At 37.9% G+C, this 21292-nt stretch overlaps 1 protein-coding gene across 1 annotated transcript in view; it reads left to right on the forward strand.

Moving 5' to 3' along the window:
* Positions 1–166: 166 nt before the first annotated feature.
* The window catches only part of LOC140190457 (zinc finger CCCH domain-containing protein 6), a 37676-nt gene continuing 16550 nt past the window's right edge, over positions 167–21292 (forward strand). The window contains exons 1-4 of the mRNA XM_072247075.1: positions 167–621; positions 18515–18701; positions 19556–19672; positions 20532–20775. Coding sequence (XP_072103176.1) covers positions 527–621; positions 18515–18701; positions 19556–19672; positions 20532–20775 — 643 coding nt within the window. The 5' untranslated portion in view covers positions 167–526. The remainder of the gene's footprint in view (positions 622–18514; positions 18702–19555; positions 19673–20531; positions 20776–21292) is intronic.

Here is a 21292-nt window from a genome sequence, read left to right on the forward strand (position 1 = left end):
CGTCAATCAAGCGCTCGGGTTCACCCCGCGTCCGTGAGTGGTGGCGGGGGTGTCAGTCAAAGGCGGGCGGCCACTAGAAGCGGGCCGAGGGCGGTGCCGGGTGCGTAGTGGGCTAGGTTGAGACTGGGCGCGGGGCTCATTTGTTTCCTCTCTTGTAAAATCGGCAAAGAACCCTGTTTCCGTCGCTGCACTAGAAAGCATCGAGCGCCATGTTTGTGAGGAGTAACCACAGCGTGTGAAAATTTTCCTTTTCTTTTTTTGTTGCTCTCGCCAACCAATATCACCAAGAACAAAACCGACGGAAAAAGAGGGGTATCAAACTCTTTAGAACCAATACGCAAACAGTTTAACCAAATAAGAACTCGCGTAAGGTTGAACGCTCTTGTGTTTTTTTTTGGAAAAAGAAAAAATACTGTACTCTCATCAAATTTACCGTGAGATTTTTATTTATTTTTTTTATCAGCAGTCACACCAGCAACGTCTCTGTTGAGACTTTCTCCAGTCTTGTACTGTTTGTGTGGGGAAAATGGCTTTTGAAAGCCTATTCTCCAACCCCCCAAACCCAGTTGACAAAAATGATGTTCTAAATATGACAGAATCTGAGCTTGCAGGGAACGAAAGGTCGAGTAACATTCTTATATATCAACAATTCTTAAAAATTAAGTTTTAACATTGCCATTCTCTCGCTCTCGCTCTCTTTCTTTCTCTACCTACTTTAATTTTAACTTTGTTTCCGGGGGAAAAATTAGCTCCTGGGAGGTGAATACTATACAGTTCGTAATTCTCTTTTTTTTAACAGTTTTTTAAAAAATGTATGCTGGGTAGGGCTTTTCTCCTTTTTAAAATAGATATAAACAGTTGTGCATGCTTGGCTTTTTTAAAAATAGATAAAAACAATATTCATTTGTCCATTTTAAAACACCTCATTGTGGTAAGTTTACAAATAAGTGAGTTTTTTTTTTCGTTTGAGGGGGGGAGATCATTTTGATTTATTATGTAGTAACGAGATTGAATTGTTTTGTCTATTCTGGGTCGATGAAGCCTTTTCTCGAAGTCGGGGTGGATCCGGTTTCATGTCGTCTCATCGGATTAGAGCCTCCATTTTGGCAACGAACCTTTATGTAAATCAATGGCGTGACCGACATGTTAAACGTGCAGGCAGCTTGTTGCCACGCTGAAATACCCATGAGCACAGAGAAAAGAAGTTCCTCCCTCCCCCAAAAAACTTAAAATTTCCAAAAGGAAAACAAACACTACTTAAACACGGTTTAATTTGGGGGGGGAAAACTAAAGCGATCCGAATGTTAACCTCGAATTGTTTACTCCCAGACTAGTTGCATAAGTTTATCACAGGACTATTTATAGGATGCCCCCGAAAACAGCATTGGTATTGTTCCTTTTTGTTAGGGTTATTACAAAAGGAATTCAGCCAGCAACCCTGTAACAACAAGAAAGCTGTTTTAAAAGAATCGGTTTTCACTTTAAATAATCCGTGTCGTTTTTAAGTATATATGCAGATAGTTGTGTTGTTTTTCACGTTCCCCGTGCTGTAGACATTCGGCAGTTTGATTCAGGTACTTTGTGTTCAGTACATTACTCTTGTTTTTGTACTTCACGTTGTGGACTACTGGAACTTAGTAACATAAATCAGAAGTAATTTTTATTCTCGAGCCTCTCCCTTCTCACCTCCCTCTCTTGTAACGATACATGAGATTCAGTGAGTATTTTCACTTTAAACATAAGTTTAAAATGTGAGCATTTTTCCCAGTGGTGCAGTTGAGTAGCTTCATCGTAGTCATTGCAGAAAGTAAGTTGACTTCGATTTGAGATTCTTGCATTATTTGACTATGGCATTGGTGCTGTAAAAGGATAATTGATCTCAGTTTCCATTTTCAAAACTGCAGAATAGTGTCATTCATGAAATGCATTGACTCAGTAGTCAATGCTGTAAATTCGTATTTTATAGAAAGCAAAATACTTAAATGGTGAGCTTGCATGAGTTACTAATGTGAAGGGTAGAGGAGGATAGTGAAATATACCTTAAATTTGATTATCTGCTAATTCAGTTTTCAAATTTACCATTGTGGGATTTAAACCCTAACTAGATATCAGTTTCATTTCCTAGGATTTGTTAGATCATAAAAGCATACTGCACAGGAACAGCCCCTTAGTCCCTCCATGTCTCTGCTGAATTGAGTTAGATATATCTAGCTATTGTTCAGCCTCGAAGAACAAACTGCCATGCCATTAGTTAAAAATGCAAATGTTGCATCCTAATTGAGAAAGAATCTGGCTTGAAGTGCCTCCAGTCTCGTATTTGAATCTTAATGCCCTTTGAGGTGGCTTAACCAGCTACTTGCTAAATAGGAGATCAATGTAATTTGTTCATGCCTCAAGGACATTCCCTTTGTCTTCTGTTTGTCCTTTTTAATCATTCACCAGTGTTTCTTTTAAAAGAGCAGTGGGGAGGACATACACTTCCAATATTTGTAGTTGGTATCATTCTGGTGCTCACTGCAAAGTTAGATGGAGCAATGTTAATTTAGGAAAACATATTTTTCTCAACCTACTTCCAAGTTTGTAGCCAAATTGTTAGGCCTGCAATAAGAGGTCTCTTTATTGGGTTGGATTATAACATAGAATGGACTTCAGTCATTTGTTCAATCAAGTCCAAGCTTATAGATTTTCAGCTAGAATATCTGCAAAAATTCCTTTTTAATGGTCCTTCCTGTAGAATTCTTGTCTAAAAGCACTAGTTTTTTTTTAGATCAATTTAACTTAATGTATTGTATACTTAAAGTATTTTCACATTGTCGTTTAAATAAATTCTAGTGCAGGGATTACATGAAAAAAACTTTTCAGTTTAAAATTACAATAAAATTGTGTTACTGGCCTATATTTCTCAAGTGGAACATTGTTAGAAATGGAGTAGAGTTTAGAAAGTTATACTACTGTAATAGATTATGGCCATTTTTCCATAATTCTGTTGTATAGCAAGCTAGTTTTTTTTAGAGATGAAAAGTCTGATTGTCCCCTTGTTACTCAGACAAACTGGAGATGTGCATAAAATATGGGTTCCCAAGGTTTTGCTTTCCTGCTTAAGGATTTTCATTTTTGAGTGCTTCCCAATCTCTCTTTATGAAGATGACGACACTAAATTTCTTTAGATGTGCCCTTCAGACCAAACTTTGCCAAATTCTCCACATTGAAAACTCCTGGCATTACTTATTGACCTTTGTACAAAATTATCCAGTAGTGCAGAATTCTAATTATTTGAAAGCATGGATTCATACTTTTCAAAAACCAATAGTGAACTGACTTTCAGCCTGTTTGCTAAAAATACAGTGTTATCAAATCTGAGATATCCTTGGCATAGAGAAATTGCCATGACCAACTATTGTAAGAAAATGATATTCAAGAGTTTTCGCACTTAGCTCCTTATGTAAATTTAATGAAATCTGCAATAAAGTTTAACATTAATTCCTCCAAACTAATAATATTAGATCATGTAATCAAAGTCTGGAACATCAGTCATGGTGTTTACATATGAATGACCAAACTGATCTAGTGGATGTAGACTGCAACAAAAACTGTAGGATGGATACTCTATAATAATTTATCCATTTACAAATGATAAGACACAAGTAGGAGTAAAATTGGGCCATTCAGCTCATCAAGTCTGCTTTACCATTAGATCATGGTTGATTTATTTTCCCTCTCAATCCCATTCTCCTGCCTATTCCCATAACCTTTGACACCTTTACAAATCAAGAACCTTTTAACTTTGCCTTCAAGTATGCAGAAATCTCCCTAATTCTTCGGTAGAATTAGAATTATTCTATTTTGTTTGTAATGCACAATATACATTGTCATTGGTATATAAATTTTATATTTACAGATATGGGTGCCCCTGCCACTTTACAATATGGTAGACTTTGTGTCAAATGTTGATGTAGGTTTTAGTGTATGACATTACCACCTGCATCACTGCTCCCAGTCAAACTATTTTTGTCTTATCATTGACTTATTATCGGATGGCTTGATATTAATACATATTCAGGCCCAATGCTGCTGAGCAATCTTAGTCATTAGTTTTGTCAGAATAATTTTACTCAGTTCCAATTTGAATGACTTTAAAGCCACTGTTTGTTTCATTTATGTACAAGTTGACACAAGTGAGAAATTTGTAACACAACAGTATTGATGTGGTCTTGATTGAAAATAACACTTTACCTACCCAAAACTGGCTGCCTTGTATGCTTTCTTTAGTAAAACAACAGATGAAATTATGAGGTGGCTCCTCATGCTTTTGTATGACTTGCTGCTAGTAGTGGAATCAGTGCATATTCCCAGGAGTGCTTGCCTCCATTGCCTTGACTGCCCATGTAGAAAATTGGCTAGTCACAGATGTGCTTTTGTGATTTGTTGAGCAGTGTAGAAAGGTTAAAGTTTTGATTTGTGAGTAAAGTTTATTTAACTTATTTATCACATTTCACTGATGGATTCAAGATTTAATGTAATATGCAAGGGCCAGTAAGTTGAATTCCATAATTTCATTTAAATTAATAAGTGACATTCTTTACTAAACTGCTAAATTTAATTTCAGTGTCTGGTTTGTTGAGTTCTGCTCACAATTCTTGGGCAAATATAGTTGGTCTCAGCATGGAGAAGAGATTCATATTTTTTTTTGCTTCTGATCCCTGTTGCCAGTATCCCTTGTAATTAGAAGCTTTGCATATTGAGGGCAGAATTAGAGTGGTTGGAATCATTACTTAATACATCTGACCATTCTTGTGACTAACCGGTCAAAATTGCTTTAAGAGAAATCACTTGAGTAGAAACTGGATAATGGCCAGAAGTTTGGAAGTAATGAGTCTGTTTTCATTGGTAGGGTTAATTGGGGGAAGTTAATGGGAATATATGGGGAAATAATATGGCTTTGAGTAGGATTAGTGTAACACCGGGTGCTTTGGATGGTGCTTGCTTAGTGGGCTAAAGGTCCTATTCCATGATGTATTTCTCTGACTCGGGTATATCTCTTAATGTGGGGGTTCCCAACCTTTTTTTATGCCCTGGACCAATACCAATAAGCAAGGGGTCTGTGGACTCCAAGTTGGGAGTGCCTGTCATAATAGAAAATCATGAAAAGCTCAATTTACTGATTCAGATTAGCACTGCTCTTAAGTCCTCATTGAGTCCCACTGTGCCTTAGACCTATCACCTATACTGCAATAAATGTATGAATACCAAATATATAGGTTCTTATACATATGGAGAGTTAATTTGTATAATAGCAGTTGCAAATGATAGCGCTTTTTGCTTTTGCTATCCTAATCAGAAGGGTTGATACTGACATGCAACTGATGTAGTAGTTTATGCTATCTGATTATGTTCCCTCAATTCTTGAAATGAATGTCACTGAATAATGGATACGGGTTAAATAATATTTTAATTGTTCATTTTACTGTTCATAATATCATGGAGTTGTACAGCATGGAAACACACCTAACTCAGCCATGTTGTAAATAGATCCATGCATACTATACTTTCGCATAAATCTTATTTTAAGCTGAATGGCATTGCAGCCCATCAGTTGAAACTGATGTGACTTGTTTGATCTGTCACCTGATAGATGGAAATGTACTGTGTATACAACATACTGTAAGCTTTAAATTGCTTAAGATTCCTTATAATATCACGCCATTGTTTGATCACAATGTACCTAATTACAATAAATACACATCAGTATCTGATGTTATCAATCAAATCACCTATCAGAACATATCCATTTTTTTCACCATTTGCAATATTGAATTCTGAAGTAAATTTTGTTTTGAATGTTTATAGAATGTCTGTACCTTTTAAACCACTCTAGTTAAGTTCACTATTTTTTATTTTAAAGGTTTTTTGTGTGTAAGGAATTGGGCTGATATTTGTAACACTAAGACTAGGGTTGTTGAATGTGCAACAGATTTTCTGTATGCCCAGTAGTAATTAATTTTTGCTTGTACTTCATATTCCCGCTTTCAGTGATTTTTTGCCGGTATTCCTTAAAGTTTAAGAAACTGAGCATGAACTTGTTCAAACATGTAAGATCCTCAGGGTTTGAGAGCAAGATGTTGAGGTGTTTACACTAATGGGAAAAGTCAACAACATGGGAACATTGGTACAAAATAAAGAGCTTGTAATTTAAAACAGGTGTGTAGAAATTTCTTGAAGATAATGAAGGAGTGGCACGATGGAGTAGTTTTTATCGCAACATTTTACAGCAAGCAAGCTGTAAGATCAGTGTTCAATTCCCTTTGGCGGTGTGGGTTTCCTCCCATATTCCAAAGACATACAAGTTAGGGTTAGTAAGTTGTGGGCATGTTATGTTAGCACTGGCAGCATGGCAATGCTTGTGGACTACCCCAGCACATCCTTGATGCAAGCAATGCATTTCACATGTTCGATGTACATGTGACGAATAAAGCTAATCTTTAAAGAATTTCTGCAGTTTACCCTTGGAGATGGAGTCCAGATTCTTAAATACCTTTAAGGTGGAGATAAATATGTGGAAGATTGAGAAACTGAGGAGATGGTAAATTTGCACGAGGAATTGAGACGAGCCATGATCCTATTTCATGGCAGGCAAATTTGAGGGGAATGGTTGTCTACTGCTTTTTTTTGTCCAGACAGAAGTATATAGATTTCATTTCAGCTCATCAGTTTATAGAATCATTTGTCTCTTGATCAAAATAACTTCATTATTAATCTGTCCCTCAGATTCACTTCCTCAGTTCATTGTTGTGTGCTGATGCATCTCATTTCGTGGAAAACTTCACCTTGTCTGAACACTATCAAATCTTGTTTCTGATACTGTTCTAAGACCACATTTAGGATTCTCAGTCCTAAAATTCTATAGCCACTGCCTTTTGCCCTCCATTCAACTCTAATATTTTCAGTTGATAGTGCACTTTTGTTCCACTTTTGGTAATTATTTCTGTTCCAATGGCTACCATTTTAACTTGGCAATCAAAGTCCAAGATTTCAACAATATTTAACTCTTGCATAGTGACTTGGATCTTTTTTTTTAAATATGTTATTTCACAATTACTTACACTGTGTGTTAGTCTTCCAGGTCAAGCAAGTTTAATTTCCTATATTAGCTACTTGGGCAATTTTGCCCTGGGTTGCTTCCTTTCTTTTAAGGGCTGAAAGCCTCTGTTTATCAAGACTGCTAAATTCAGGATCCGACTAGTTGTTTTACCTTTGCCTCAGGTGAGCAAGCCTACAGAGTTACTGGAACAATATTAAGTGGTATGGCCAAACAGGGTGTATTTCCATGGATATGTAAAGGCAGCAGGAAGGATCAATATGATGATAAACTTTAACTTTGACGACAGAAAAAAATGCTTTATTTCATTAACGGAAGCATCGGTATAAGAACAGGAAAGTTAAACTAGAATGGTACGCAATGCTAATTAGAACACGGCCTGAACACTACATAAAATTTCTTATGGCAAGCTGGTAGATGTTGTGTATATGGACTTCAGTATGCATTTAATGAGGTCCCATGAGGTAGGCCGATCTAGATTAAGGCACGTGGGATCCAAAGCAATCTGGCTAATTGGATCCAAAATTGGCTTAATGATAGGCAGAGAGGTTTATGGTGGAAGGCTGCTTTTTGAATTGGAAGTCTGTGAACAAGGATCCCAGTAGGATAGGTATTGGGATCCTCGTTTATGATCTACATTAATGACTGAAATGGAATGTAGGAGGTTTGATTAGTAGATTTGGAAATGTGTATAGTGAGGTTTTCCAAGGCAGAATATAGATCAGCTAGAAAGTTGAGTAGAACATTGGTAGAAGTAATTTAATCCTAACAAGTATGTGATTATGCATTTTGGAAAGTCAGATAAAGATGGGACTTAAACAGTAAATGTTGGGATATTAAGGAATGATGATGAACAGAGGGGCCTAGTGACTAGTCCATAATTCCTTCAAAGTGGATAGGATAGTTGGGGAGATCACGTGCTTGTCTTCCTAGATTGGGAAATGGAATATAAAATGTGAAATGTTAAATTGCAACTTCATAAAACACAGAATAGGCTTAATATCTAAAATGATAACAACTGTAGTGTAAACAGGTGTGGGCACGTGTCCAAGTGGTTAAGGCATTGGACTAGCTACCTGAAGGTCGTGAGTTCGAGCCCCAGCTGAGGGAATGGGTTGTGTTCCTTGAGCAAGGCACTTAATCACACATTGCTCTGCGATGACACTGGTGCCAAGCTGTATGGGTCCTAATGCCCTTCCCTTGGACAACATTGGTGTCGTGGAGAGGGGAGACTTGCAGCATGGGCAACTGCTGGTCTTCCATACAACCTTGCCCAGGCCTGCGCCCTGGAGAGTGAAGACTTTCCAGGCGCAGATCCATAGTCTCGCAAGACTAACGGATGCCTTAGTTAATTAAGTGTAAACAGGAAAACCATTTTTCTTGGAAGAGTTGGAAACCAAAGTGGACACAATGAGGCAAATAAGTTTTGTGTTGTAAGTTTTATCTCAATCTCTGAGGTTCTGGAGGCATGGTCCTACTGGGGTAATTGCCACACTGTTTCAGCATAATTTTATATTGAATAGTTATACTCTTAAGTATTGCATCCTGTTCCAGTGATTGGATATTACAGGAGCCCATTCTACAGATACGAGTCAATACTGTTTAACTTCATTTCTATAATGCAACACATTTAGTTTTCATGTATGTTGTTTCTCGGTTCATCTTCATTAAATTTTATTTCATGGTATAAATTTCATCTCATTTTATACATCATCTGACTTACCTGGTTTGCCTGTGTTGTTTAGTGTCATCTGTATAATTGTATGAATATAAGGTAGCTAACAATGAATTTAATCGGAAACTTCTTTTCACAGTAGTTAAACTGTTGAATTTGTTATCACAGTTTGAGGGGAATGAGGAAGAAAGGAATAGAAGGCCATTTGTGGTGTAGTTGGGCTGAGTGGGCTTTTCTTGCAAACTACTGTTTCTGAATCCAACTCAGTGGTACAGGTTTAAATATAGAGCAACTGTTAATGTGCTCTGTATAGATATGTAAGAACTTTACCATTGATTCCTCTTCTGTCATTTTGACTAACTCACAGCTTTTAGTTTCTTTGACAAGCTTATAGATTTTCTGTTTTTAAAAACCCTTCTACTTTGATGTTTGGACGATCATTTGAATAGTTTTGTTTCTAGAGTTAAGTCATAACTCAGGAATTCCTTTTTTTGTTTTGTGTTTTCTCAAGCTTGTGGTTCTCATTTTAGGAATTTGCATTCTAGGGTCCAGGAATGTTCCAGTCTGTGTCCTTTAACAGTACTGAGCATTGTAACAGCTAATTGTCCATTTTGAACCCTGAATCAATCTTTCTGTGTTTTTATAAAGTTGTGTATTTGTTCCTTGCAAATTCTGGAACAAAATGTTTACTAGTAACTATAATACTGATGAAAATGAAGATTAAAATATGGACAGCCCAAAGTCGTATAGAAACATCTGAATTGCTCATTCTATTTATCCATGCGCACATAGGTTTTTATTATTTAAATCCAAACTGGTTGTGATTTGTTCCCTTCTTATCCATTAGTAATTTTATTATACTTATGAACAGCTGTTTTCAGCATTTCATGGACGATACATCCAGGGCAATTTCAAATTAGGTTTCCAAGAGTCCTCTGTTATGTTGGAGGGTGAGGAGAGGTTGGATTATTTTTTGAAATCTCTGGATTCCACCAACTTTTCCAGAACATATTTGAATGTCTTCAGTATGGCTTTCATGTTTTGTTCTCAGATCTCTTGCATAGTGGCAGCAAATAAGATTGTGAAAGATTGCACTTCATCCAAAGGATAATCTTCCTTGCTCTCTTGCAGAAGAGAATAGGAAGATACAACAAGAGTTGTATGCAGGTCTGTGTTTATTAATGTAAACGGTGTAATGAATGAGATTTTTGTTTTTGAGCCAGTAAATTTTTTCCTTATGGGATATAGTAGTTACCAGAAAATATGTCAGTTCTCGATGTACATTTCATTTGTAACTTCTGTTATTCAGTTCTTAAGCAGTAAGTACATTTTGCAGTACAATTCTATTAATAACTACTAACTACGCAGTAGCTGGTTGAATCGTACCTTCAGCATTTCACTTATTGCTGGTAAAGTCTTGTTGTTGTTGATGGCACTTGATATTTTGTTTGCCTTTGTGCCTAACAGTAACTTGGCACAGGGGTAGCCAGAACAGAGAAACTATCAGCTACATCAGTCAGGACTTCTTTTATGGAGACAAGTGCAAGATTTGTATAAGCAGTCTGAGGAGATAAATATATATAATGGAATTTCTAACTTGGAAGTTCATGTACATCTTGCCCACATTACAATTATTTGAGTAATTAACATCAGTCTATTCAGCCACAGAGGCATCAAGACAAGATATGAATCAGGGCTACCTTTCAGGAGTACAGTAGGCTGACTGAGTAAATAATGGCATGATAGATATTATACAGCTGTTGATAGCAATCAATTTGGCAATGAAACATATGGATTGAAAAAAATAAATATTTGGTGATCTGTTCAGTTAATCTTATTTCTTCACCTTATGTTCTTGGCTGTAAGTTTACACTGAAATAGGCAATGGAAACAAGTAGAAGAAGAAAAACAGCTAAGGTTGACTGAAGATGAAAGGAGAATTAATAATCAAATGTATTTAATGCATTCATTGTACATGATACAAGTTCTTGTAAACACTTAATATTTTCATGTTATGTATTAGTTTCAGGTTGTAGGCATTACAGGCAAGACCAGTATTTATTCTGCATCTCTAATTGCCTTTGAGGGGAAAAAAATGATAAGCTTCTTTGTACAACTGCAGGTATACCGGTGAAGATTAAGGCAATTAGGGAGGGACTTCTAGGATTTAGCCTCATCATTAATTTAGGAAGGTTAGTACACTTCCAAGTCAGGATGGTGTGACTTAAGGGAAGTCAGCAAGTGATGCTGCTTCTTTGTTGTACAAGTCATTACTTCGGGAGGTGCTCATTTTTGAATATCCCTGAAGTAACTGCAGGACATTTTCTTGGATATTACTGTGCAGTCACGATGAATCAGTGGAGGAATGAATGTTTAGGATGGTAGTTGGGATTCAGTACAAAGGGTGTACTTTATCCTGAATGGGGTTGATCTTGTGAAGTGATATTCAAGCTGTACATGCTCAAGCATGTAAAAGGTATTGCCTCATATAATTGTATAAGTAGAAGCAGAAATAGGGTTTTTAGTTCATAATGCCAGTTCTGCCAAGGATGATTTTTTAACCTTAATGATATTCTTTTGTATTAACCCTCTGTTTTCTTCGATTTCCCTCATTAAATAAAAATACATTAATCTCTGATGTGAAAAAAGACTGTGTAACTGACATTACATGGCACTTGGTAGTAAATTCCTGAGATTGACCCTGAAATTTCTTTTCTGTCCTGAACGGCTGACCTTTGTTTTGAGATTCTGAGACCAGGGTATCTGCATGATACCTGTTGAGCAATGAAAAGCTTGTGTTTCAGTGAGATTATTTACCTTTTTAAGATCAAAAATATGGACCAGTCTACTTAATAACTCCCTGCACAATACATCTACCATCCAAAGAATCAGTCTAGTGCATCTTCACTATGTTCTTTCTATTGCAAATATATCATTTGGGAGAGTAGATATGCACACTGGTATCACCACATCTCAGTAAAACTGGTTCGAGGCAACTCCACATTTGTACCTAAATCCTCTTGCAATAAATATTGTTGGGAGTTTAACATCCAGCACGATAACCAGCTTCCTCTGGGTAGGTTGTACTCCAGAAATGGGATTGTTTTGCTCTTTGGCCTTTGATGCCATACTTTACTAAATGCTCCCTTGATGTTAAAGACGGTTACTCGTACTTCAGCGGTGGAACATTCATTTCTTTGGCCTGTGTTTGGACCAAGTCTCTAAGGGAAGTTGAAACTCAAATTAGGAATCAATGAACAGGATATTGGTGAGTAGATGCTGCTTGACTACATTGTTGAGAAAGGCACCAATTACAGGTGACCCCCATGTCACAACAGTTTTAAGTAATAGAAATATGGCTTTGTGGAATTTGTCATGACTAAAAGAATCTGGGATATAGAAAAATTCACTCTTATGAAATTTGTGTCCAAAGTAAATGAATATGTTGATATCTTGATGTGTGGTAATGACACGTTTCAGAAAATCTTGATAATGGATTTTTTTCCTAGGGATTCCCCCTCCCCCCCCAATCATGCAATAGTCACCTATACTTTGTTGGAAAATAGATTGCTTTGGTTGTGATTGGATGGATTGGATTTGTGCTGTTTTTTAGTGAAAATATGTGCCAAGATATTCTATGTTTTGGGGTAGATGCCAGGAGTTGTAACTGCACAGGAACAGACCATCTGAAGGTGGGTCTTTTGGAGCACAGTTCTTAAATGTATAGCTAGGATGTTATCTGATTCCATTGCCTTTGCTGTATCCACAGCAGTCAGCTGATTCTGTATATGACACAGAATGAATGAAATTGGGTGAAGGCAAACTTTGATGTCAGAAGAAATCAAAAATAGTTATCCATTCAATACTTATGGCAGATTGTAGATACTGCCTTTTCATCAGTTGACTGCACTATTGTTGAGGTTGCGTATGTTCTTGGAGATCTGACTCCTTCCATTAACTGTTCAATCATAAACAGTGGAATATAATTTCAGGTGGTAGGGTTGCAGAATTTCAATCTGACCTGTTGGTTATAAAGTTGCTTAACTTTTTTTTGCATGCTTCTTTTACTGTGCTCTGTTACACTTGAGATTGGCATCTCATTGTTAATTGAGCATTAAAAATGAGTGCTTAAATGATTTGAGTGCTATTTTAAGGGTAGTGCTGGAGATACCTTTGGAAGTTTAGCCCACAGGAATGGTGATCCTATTTAAATTACTACTTGTTGGATGTTAATACTTGGGCAACAGATGGTAAAATAGGGTGACAGAAGATAGCTTCTTGTGGGACACGAGGGATAACGGTATAGATTTGAGAAGATCTATTGTTTGTGACTCTGGCTCTTCCAAGATAAAAATTAAAAGGCTGAAATGTATGGAGGAATTGTGCAGTCAACTGTGACAAAAGCAATATAAGCTGTGTATAAATGTTAAATAGTCTCGTGACAATGAGAATTCTGAATAGCTTGAAATGGTAGTCTCGGGATATTTAGAATAACTTGATTTTAATTTGTTAATTTGACTACAGCTTTCCCTTTGGTAAATTGACAATAAATTATCTTGTAATTCAGCCAAGCATTATTGTGCTAAATTTGGGCTCACTAATGGGAACTGGTGTAATAGAGAAATGCTGTACTTATTTATCGATCAGTGTGTAATTTGGATAATGTTCTAGCTGGATTTCTACACCCCTTGACAACTGGCCTATTCCCACACATTTCCCACTTTTGTGTCCATCTTAGTTTAGCATTTGCTGTCAGAACTTAATGAAGGGGATCAATGACAAGGATACACATACGGTAGGGTAATCCTAGGCATTTTCTAGGGTAGGTTACATGGTCGGCACAACATGGTGGGCTGAAGGGCCAGTAATGTGCTGTAGATTTCTGTTTTATGGAACCAGAAACAAGCTGGAGTAAGAGCAAGATAAATGCTGCACGCTTTAAATTTAGTGCAAGCTGTGAATCAGCAGTGGCAATAAAGTTGGATAATTTAATCTTCCTGTGTTCATTTAATGTGAAGTGTACTGCAGCTTGTGCTAGTTACAAAGTGAGTAGACTATATACATCTTTGGATGCTGGCAATTGATGACAGCAGTTCATCTTTAGTCCATGAAGATGGGAGTGAGCTGTCAGTGCGGCCCTGTAATTAGGGATTTGTACAGTTCTTAAGCCAGCAATTACAGTATTTTGTCCAAGTGATAATAAAGGAGAGATGATTATATGAGTAAATTTATACAGGACCGGTTATAAATTGTTTAGATTCTGGTCAGGATCTGTAGCTTGTGTATTTGTTTCTATTCTTTATGCCAATTCTGGCTGTGACACCAGCACAAGGATTTACTGTATAGTAACACTTGCTACTTCTATTTTTAAGAAGTACATTAAAGTTCAAAGTGCATATATGTCACCATATATAACCTTGATTTGTTTTCTTGTGGGCATACTCAGTAAATCCAAGAACCATAATAGAATCAATGAAAGACCACATTAAACAGGTTGTACAAACAACCAATGTGCAAAAGCAGAAGACTGCAAATACAGAGGGAAAAAAAGTAGTAATAAATAAATCAGCAATAAATACTGTATCGAGAACGTGAGCTGAAGAATCCTTGAAAATAAATCCATAGGTTGTGGAAACAGTTCAGTGATGGGGCAAGTGGAGTTATCTCCACTGGTTCAAGAGCCTGATGGTTGAGGGGTAGTAACTGTTCATGTGGTGGTGAGAGTCCTGAGGCTCCTGTACCACCTTACTGATGGCAACAGCAAGAAGAGTGCATGACCTCGATGGTGGGGATCCCTGATGTGCTGCTGATTCCTTGCTTGCTCTGTGTAGATGTGCTCAATGGTGGGTAGGGCTTTACCCGTGATGGACTGGACTGTATCCACTACTGTTTGTGGGATTCCCTGTTCAAGGCATTGGTGTTTACATACCAGGCTGTGATGCTCTTCACCACATGTCTATAGAAGTTTGTCAGAGTTTTAGATGTCAGCTGAATTGTCACAAACTTCTAAGGAAGTAGAGGCATTTCCGTGCTTTCTTCATAATTGCACACATGCTGGGCCCAGGATAAAATCTCTGAAATGATATCGCCAAGGAATTTAAAGTTCCTGACCTTCTCAACCTCTGATCTCCCCGATGAGGACTGGCTCATGGACCTCCAGTTTGCTCTGCCTGAAGGTAATAATCAGCTTCTTGTGTTGCTGACATTGAGTGGAAGGTTGATGTGGTACCACTCAGCCTGATTTTCAATCTCCCTCCTGTATGCTGATTCATTACTACCTTTGATTCGACCAACGACAGTGGTGTTGTCAGCAAACTTAAGTATGGCATTGGAGCTGTGCTTCGTCACACAGTCATAAGTATAAAGCAAGTAGAGAAGTGGGGGGGGGGGGGGTTATCACACAGCCTTGTATGGTGGACCTGTGCTGATGGAGATTGTGGAGGAAATGATGTTGCAAATCTAAACTGACAGGGGTCTGCAAGTGAGGAAATTGATATTCCAATTACACAAGGAGGTACTGAGGCCAAGTTTATTGATTAATTTTGAGTGAGTGATGGTGTTGAATGCTGAGTTGTAGTCAATGAAGAGCATCCTGATATCTTTGCTGTCCAGATATTCCAGGGTTGAGTGAAGAGCCAGTGAGATGGTATCTGCTGTGGACTTGTTGTGCCAATAGGCAAATTGGAGTGGATCCAAGTTGCTTCTCAGGCAGGAGTTGATGTGTTTCATCACTAAGCTCTCAAAATGATGTGGATGTAAGTGCTGCTGGAGGCAGATTACCATGTTCTTAGGCAATGGTATAACTGAAGCCTGCTTGAAGCAGGTGGGTACCTCAAACTGCTGAAGTGTGAGGTTAAATTTATTGGTGAACACTCCAGGAAGTTAATCAGCACAGGTATTTAGAACTTGGCCAGATACCCCATCTGGGCCGGATGTTTTCCCTGGGTTCACCCTTCTGAAGGATGCTGTCGCGTCAGCCTGAGATTGAAATCACGGTTATTTGGGGACTCTGGTAGGTTGTGCAAGTTCCTTCATGTTTTGATGGTCAAATCAAGCATAGAAGGTGTTGAGCTCATCTGGGAGCAAAGTCCTGTTGTCAACTATGTCATCTGATTTCACTTTGTAAGAGGTAATTGCATTCCGGCTCTGCCACGGGTGTTGAGCATCCTTCATTGATCCAAGTTTAGTCTGCAGTTGCCACTTCACCCTTGAGATGACTTTCAGATTATTGTGCCTGGACCTCTTGTATCTTACTTGGTTGGCAGACCTGAATGCTTCAGATACGGCCCTCAGCAGTTTGTGATCTCGTGGTTCATCCAGGACTTCTGGTTGGGGAAGACTATGAATGATTTTCTGGGGACACGCTCATCTGTAGTCTGGAACAATCATGGTGTATTTATTCAGATTCCTGATGAATCTTTCAACACAGCCCATCCCAGTTCCACTGACTCAAAGCAATCCTGTAGCTGCTCCTCTGCCCCCCCTGACCACCTCTTTGTTGTCCTTAACTCCTGAGCCTTGCTCTTTAGCCTCTGCCTGTATGGAGGTAGGAGAAGAATAGCCACGTGAGCAGATTTCTTGGAAGGGCGGTCTGTGCATGGAACCATGGCCATTCCGTATCATCGTACAGTATAGCAGTGGTCTAGTGTGTTGGTATCTCTGGTGCTACAGGTTATATGCCGATGGTAATTGGACAGAGATTTCTTCAAACAAAACTGATTGAAGTCTCCGACTGATTTGAAACATATTGGGGTGGACTGATTCTTGTTTGGTGATGGCAGCTGCAGTAACTCAAGTGCCTCATTACAGTCAGCCAATGGCAGTATGTAAACTGCAGTCAGGATCATAGAGGAGGAAGGTGCTCTCGGTAAATAAACAGTGGACATTTGATTGTTCGGTATTCCAGGCTGGGGGAAACACGTAAGGCAAAACCACCACAGAATTTATCATGAAACACACACCCCCATCTTTTAATGAAGACATTAGGACTTCATTATTTGCTGATTTACCACCTATGGATCTATGTACAAAAGAATGTAGTTAGCCTTGTGGCTGGAGTATTGGAGGCTGGAGGGGCAGTGTGTTGCAGTTGTGGAGTGTGGGCCAGAAACATAAATATGTATAAGCTGAAATTGCAACTTCAGAAAAAATTGAGTTATTGACACCTGTATGCCATTACATTTCTAGAATCACAGCCAGCAATCTTTTTTACTTTGTCTGTGGAAAGTCCATGTCCTTATCCTTCGCAAATAATGGGTTTGTTTACATGAATTATCACTTTAATTGGCAGAGTGAGATTTTTTTAAATCAATTTTGTCACTTTGGGTCTGAACCTTTTGTTACTCCACTCCCATACACTATTTGGCAGGTTTGTTAGAGCATCTTGACTGGTTGTTGCACAATGGAAATAGACTACATGCTTATATGCAGTCATTAAGAGTTAAGGCTTTTGGCAACTGGCCAATATTCATGAGATTTAGTATGATTTTTTAAAATTTAAGCATACTTTCACCACAAAAGTATTGACCCATAAATGACTGAATGGAATTCTGTGCTATCCCCGGACTATATAATTTCATCATCACATCCTAAATTCACCAAAATCCAACATTTTCTCATGTTTTTGATTCTGGTTACCAGATTTGCTGCAATTATGAATGGCTGCTCATTTCAGTAGAATCTTTGATCAGTGTAAACCTATTTTTAGCAAAGTATTTCATGCTAACTCCTTGATAAATGCACTGGCTGGTTCATTCTTCTGCTCTATTTCTGGTGATGAGCTACTCTACATGTATAACTGAAATTATGAGATGCTGCTTTCAAAAGCATTGGTGGGTGTAGAACTGGGAAGTTCATGGGCCAACCAGAGTGCCTCCAGACCTAACATGTTAAGATGGACATACCAATTGTGTAGTATTTCCATAAATCCAGTTCAACTGAAATTTACCAGGCTAATTCCTGGGACAGAGGATTGTCCTATTAAGAGACTAAGCAGTTTGGGTCTGGATTCTTTGGAGTTGAGAAGAATGATGGCTTATCTTATTCAAACATTATAAGATTCTAACGGGGTTTGACACGGTAGAAATTGAGATATTTTCCTAAGAGAAAGGCTCAAACAGGAGGACAGCTACAAGAGTCCTTTCATTTAAAACAGGCATAGAAATTTCTTTGCTGAGGGAAGTGAATCTCTGTAATTCTGTCAGTGTTTTAAAAGGAATGGTGGGTGTGGAAATGGGAAGTTCATGGGCCAAAAAGAGTGCCTAAGGTTTAATATTAAGATCATTAGTATTTACAGTAGTGAGGTAAATATTTGAAGAATCAAGGAATTAAGAATTGTGGGAAACTGATGTAGAAGAGGAATTGAGGTCAGTGTAGAGTTGAATGGCAGAGCAAGCTTGAAGGGCCTCGTGCTAGCTTCTGGGCATTTATTCCCATGGGTAATTCATAGTTCTTGTCAGGTCTAATATTTTTCTTTTGTTTTGCTGTACTACTTTCATTGCAGCTCTTATTGTTTTGTCTCTTGGCATTAGTTTTGTACACTTAATTTTTGACTGTTGCAAGTGATTAGTCTTTGATTTTTGTATAATGGACCACTTTGTGTTTTTTGGAAGAAGGTTTGACATATTTTTAAAAAAGCCAACCTTAAAATGACAAGGAAAGCTACCCAGCTAAAACTTCTGTGAGCAATGCGGAAACTTAATTATAGCGTGACTTTTTTATGCTGCTAATAATTGTTTCTACAGGGAGGATGGAGAACTTGAAGATGGGGAAATTGATGATGATGGATTTGAAGGAAATGAAGTAGAGAAAGAACCAAAAGAGAGTGAGAAAGAGGACAAGTCTTCCCATAGAAGATCAAAGAAGAAGAGAAAACGAGAGAAGGAAAGGGAAAAGAAAAAAACAAAAAAGAGGAAGAAAGAGAAGCACAAGGTATTGTGAATAGTTAATTAACTTGTGCCTTTGACCTGTTTTATAATGATTATCTTGAATAAAATACATGTTCACATGTTCAATTGTCATTCAAACATACATGAATATAGCAAAACAAAAGTGTTATTCAGAGGTCTGAGGTGCAGAACACAGTACAACACTATATATACAGTTCAAGGCATACATAGCACATAAGACAGCACTAAAATGTTGTCACACAAGAAATAGATAGTCCAAGTCCCTGAGTCCATGAATGTTGCAGCAGTCTACAGTTAAACTTTATACGTCTTGTCTTCTGAGTGCCAGCATGTATGCCACTCCACACTGCCTCTAGCACTCTGGTGGAGCATACCACTCCACCTCTCTCCTGGACAGCTGCAAACAGGTGATTCTGTGGTTTGAGGCCTAGTCCTCGATACGACGGAAGCCATGCAGCCCCCCCCCCGGCTGCTGTTCACCATAAATTAATTGGACTTGCAGCATTCCACAATGTCCACCAGTTCCTTGAGATTACAAAATTACTAAGGTCATTCACTGTTAGATTGCATTTCTCCTTTGTCTACTGACGCCTCTCTGTAGCAGGCAGCAGCACAGTCTGCACCAAGTCCAACTCCTTCAGATTCTCCGCCAAAGAGCAACTTGCTGATGAGGTAGACCTGAAGTATTTTAGGTTCTTAATGTCCAGGAGGGTCTAGTGATCATAAAAAATACATTTTAAAAAAGACAATCACTTTGGTTGGCCCCATAGAGCTGCTGCATTCGAGTGTGCTGCCATTTTACTGGGCTTCCCAAATGTACTTTTTTTTATATATGTAGGGCCATATTATAGTGAATGTATTTCAATTCCTTTACAGAGGCATTCTCCCTCCAGTGGTGATTCAGATTTCAGTTACGACTCTGATTTTGATAATGAGCGATCATACAAGAAAGGTCCTGTACCCTATAGGGAATATGATGCTCCTTTCCCTCCGGTAGGTAACCAAGTATAGTTAAGCTGGTGCTTCCAAAGTTCTATTTTTTCCTCTGATTCTATTATATAATTTACTCCACTACTAATTTTTATAGAATAGCTACTTCAGCTATACTGTTGTATGTAATCTCTGGAAAGTGACAAAGCATAAGCTTGAAAATTTGCGCTAAATTTATCAGATGACCAGGAAATGATCATAAATACAATGAAGATTACAGAATCTTTATCAATTTCAAAGCACAAATTTATTTTAAAAATTATATAACATTACAGTAACTGGTTTTGTCTCACGTCTAATAGTATAATGGTTTGTTAAACCTTTGCCTCTACCCATACCTCTTTCCCACCATTACTATGTCCAGTGTCCTAATTGGTAGTTTTTGATCCCCGTTCTTGCAACTTGATTATTGTTCATAACTGGGAAAATGATACCTCATTGCACACACCTATATTGATGAGGATGCAATGGAATGTTGTAATATTTCCCCTAGTTTCTTTTAATGATCTAATAGGATGCACTTGCTGCTGTGCAGTACAGAGCTCTGACCGATCAGTGAATGATAGTTACAGATTGCTGTATTTGTCACCCTTCTTTCCAGTTTCCTGCATTCTGTCACAATTAAAGGTGAAGTTGATGAATTTAGTATTAAATAGTATTGTGTACCATGTTAATAGTTTACTCATATCAATTTGTGTACTATGGCTTGAATAGTAATACCTGGAACACATTTGAAGAAAACCCTTCATGCTAAGAAATCTTTGGTCTGAATTTCTGCTCCGTTGATAAAATGTACATTGAAAGCTAAACTGAAATTGATACGCAACTCTTTGCAACTGATTTGGCAACTGTTTGGTTTCAGCATGCACAAGGACCTGGGAATTACATGAAATCCCCTGCACAGAAATCTTACAACAACAATGCTGATAATCGTGATTATGCTGATTATAGTGACTATAGCGAAGAGAAGTATGATACCTATGAAGAGGAAGAGTGTGATGACTTTGCAAATGAGCTGAAACAGTACAAGCAGGCAAAGGAAGCCTCAAATGTTATGGCGTCGAAAGGGCCATCGATGGAACAGATGCGGAAACCTGGCATGAAAGGTACCTAGATGGATCAGTTCTGTACATATATCTTTAAACATCATCGTACTCTAGAAGTTAAGTACAGGTTTTGTAGAATTGTGTGCAGCGTTTAAAATTTGACCATTTCTACATGTAATTACTACATTTATACTTGTGTTTTCTATACCTTTTAACATGGTCTAATGACGCGCGATGCTTCATAGGAACAAAATTTATCTTGAGTTAGCTGGTAAAAAGTTTGGTCAATAGGAAGTTTGGAATCTTAGATAGCCGGACAGGCAGATGGAGATATTTAAGAGGCTACAGGCCACACAGTTAAAATAACTGAAAAGTGGAAAGAAGGAAGTGTTCAATTCAGAAATTTTAAGATTTGGTTGAATAAAAGATGTGAATAGAAGAAACTACTGTAGGATTTGAAAATATAGGTCAAAACACATGCTGTAGGAACTAAATGGGTTTAACAGCACCTGTGCAGGGAAATGAACAATTGATGTTTTGGGTTGACACCTCTCTAGACATAGAGATGAGACAGCTG

The sequence above is a fragment of the Mobula birostris genome, chromosome 2, assembly GCF_030028105.1.
Source record: "Mobula birostris isolate sMobBir1 chromosome 2, sMobBir1.hap1, whole genome shotgun sequence".
Classification (NCBI taxonomy): domain Eukaryota; kingdom Metazoa; phylum Chordata; class Chondrichthyes; order Myliobatiformes; family Myliobatidae; genus Mobula; species Mobula birostris.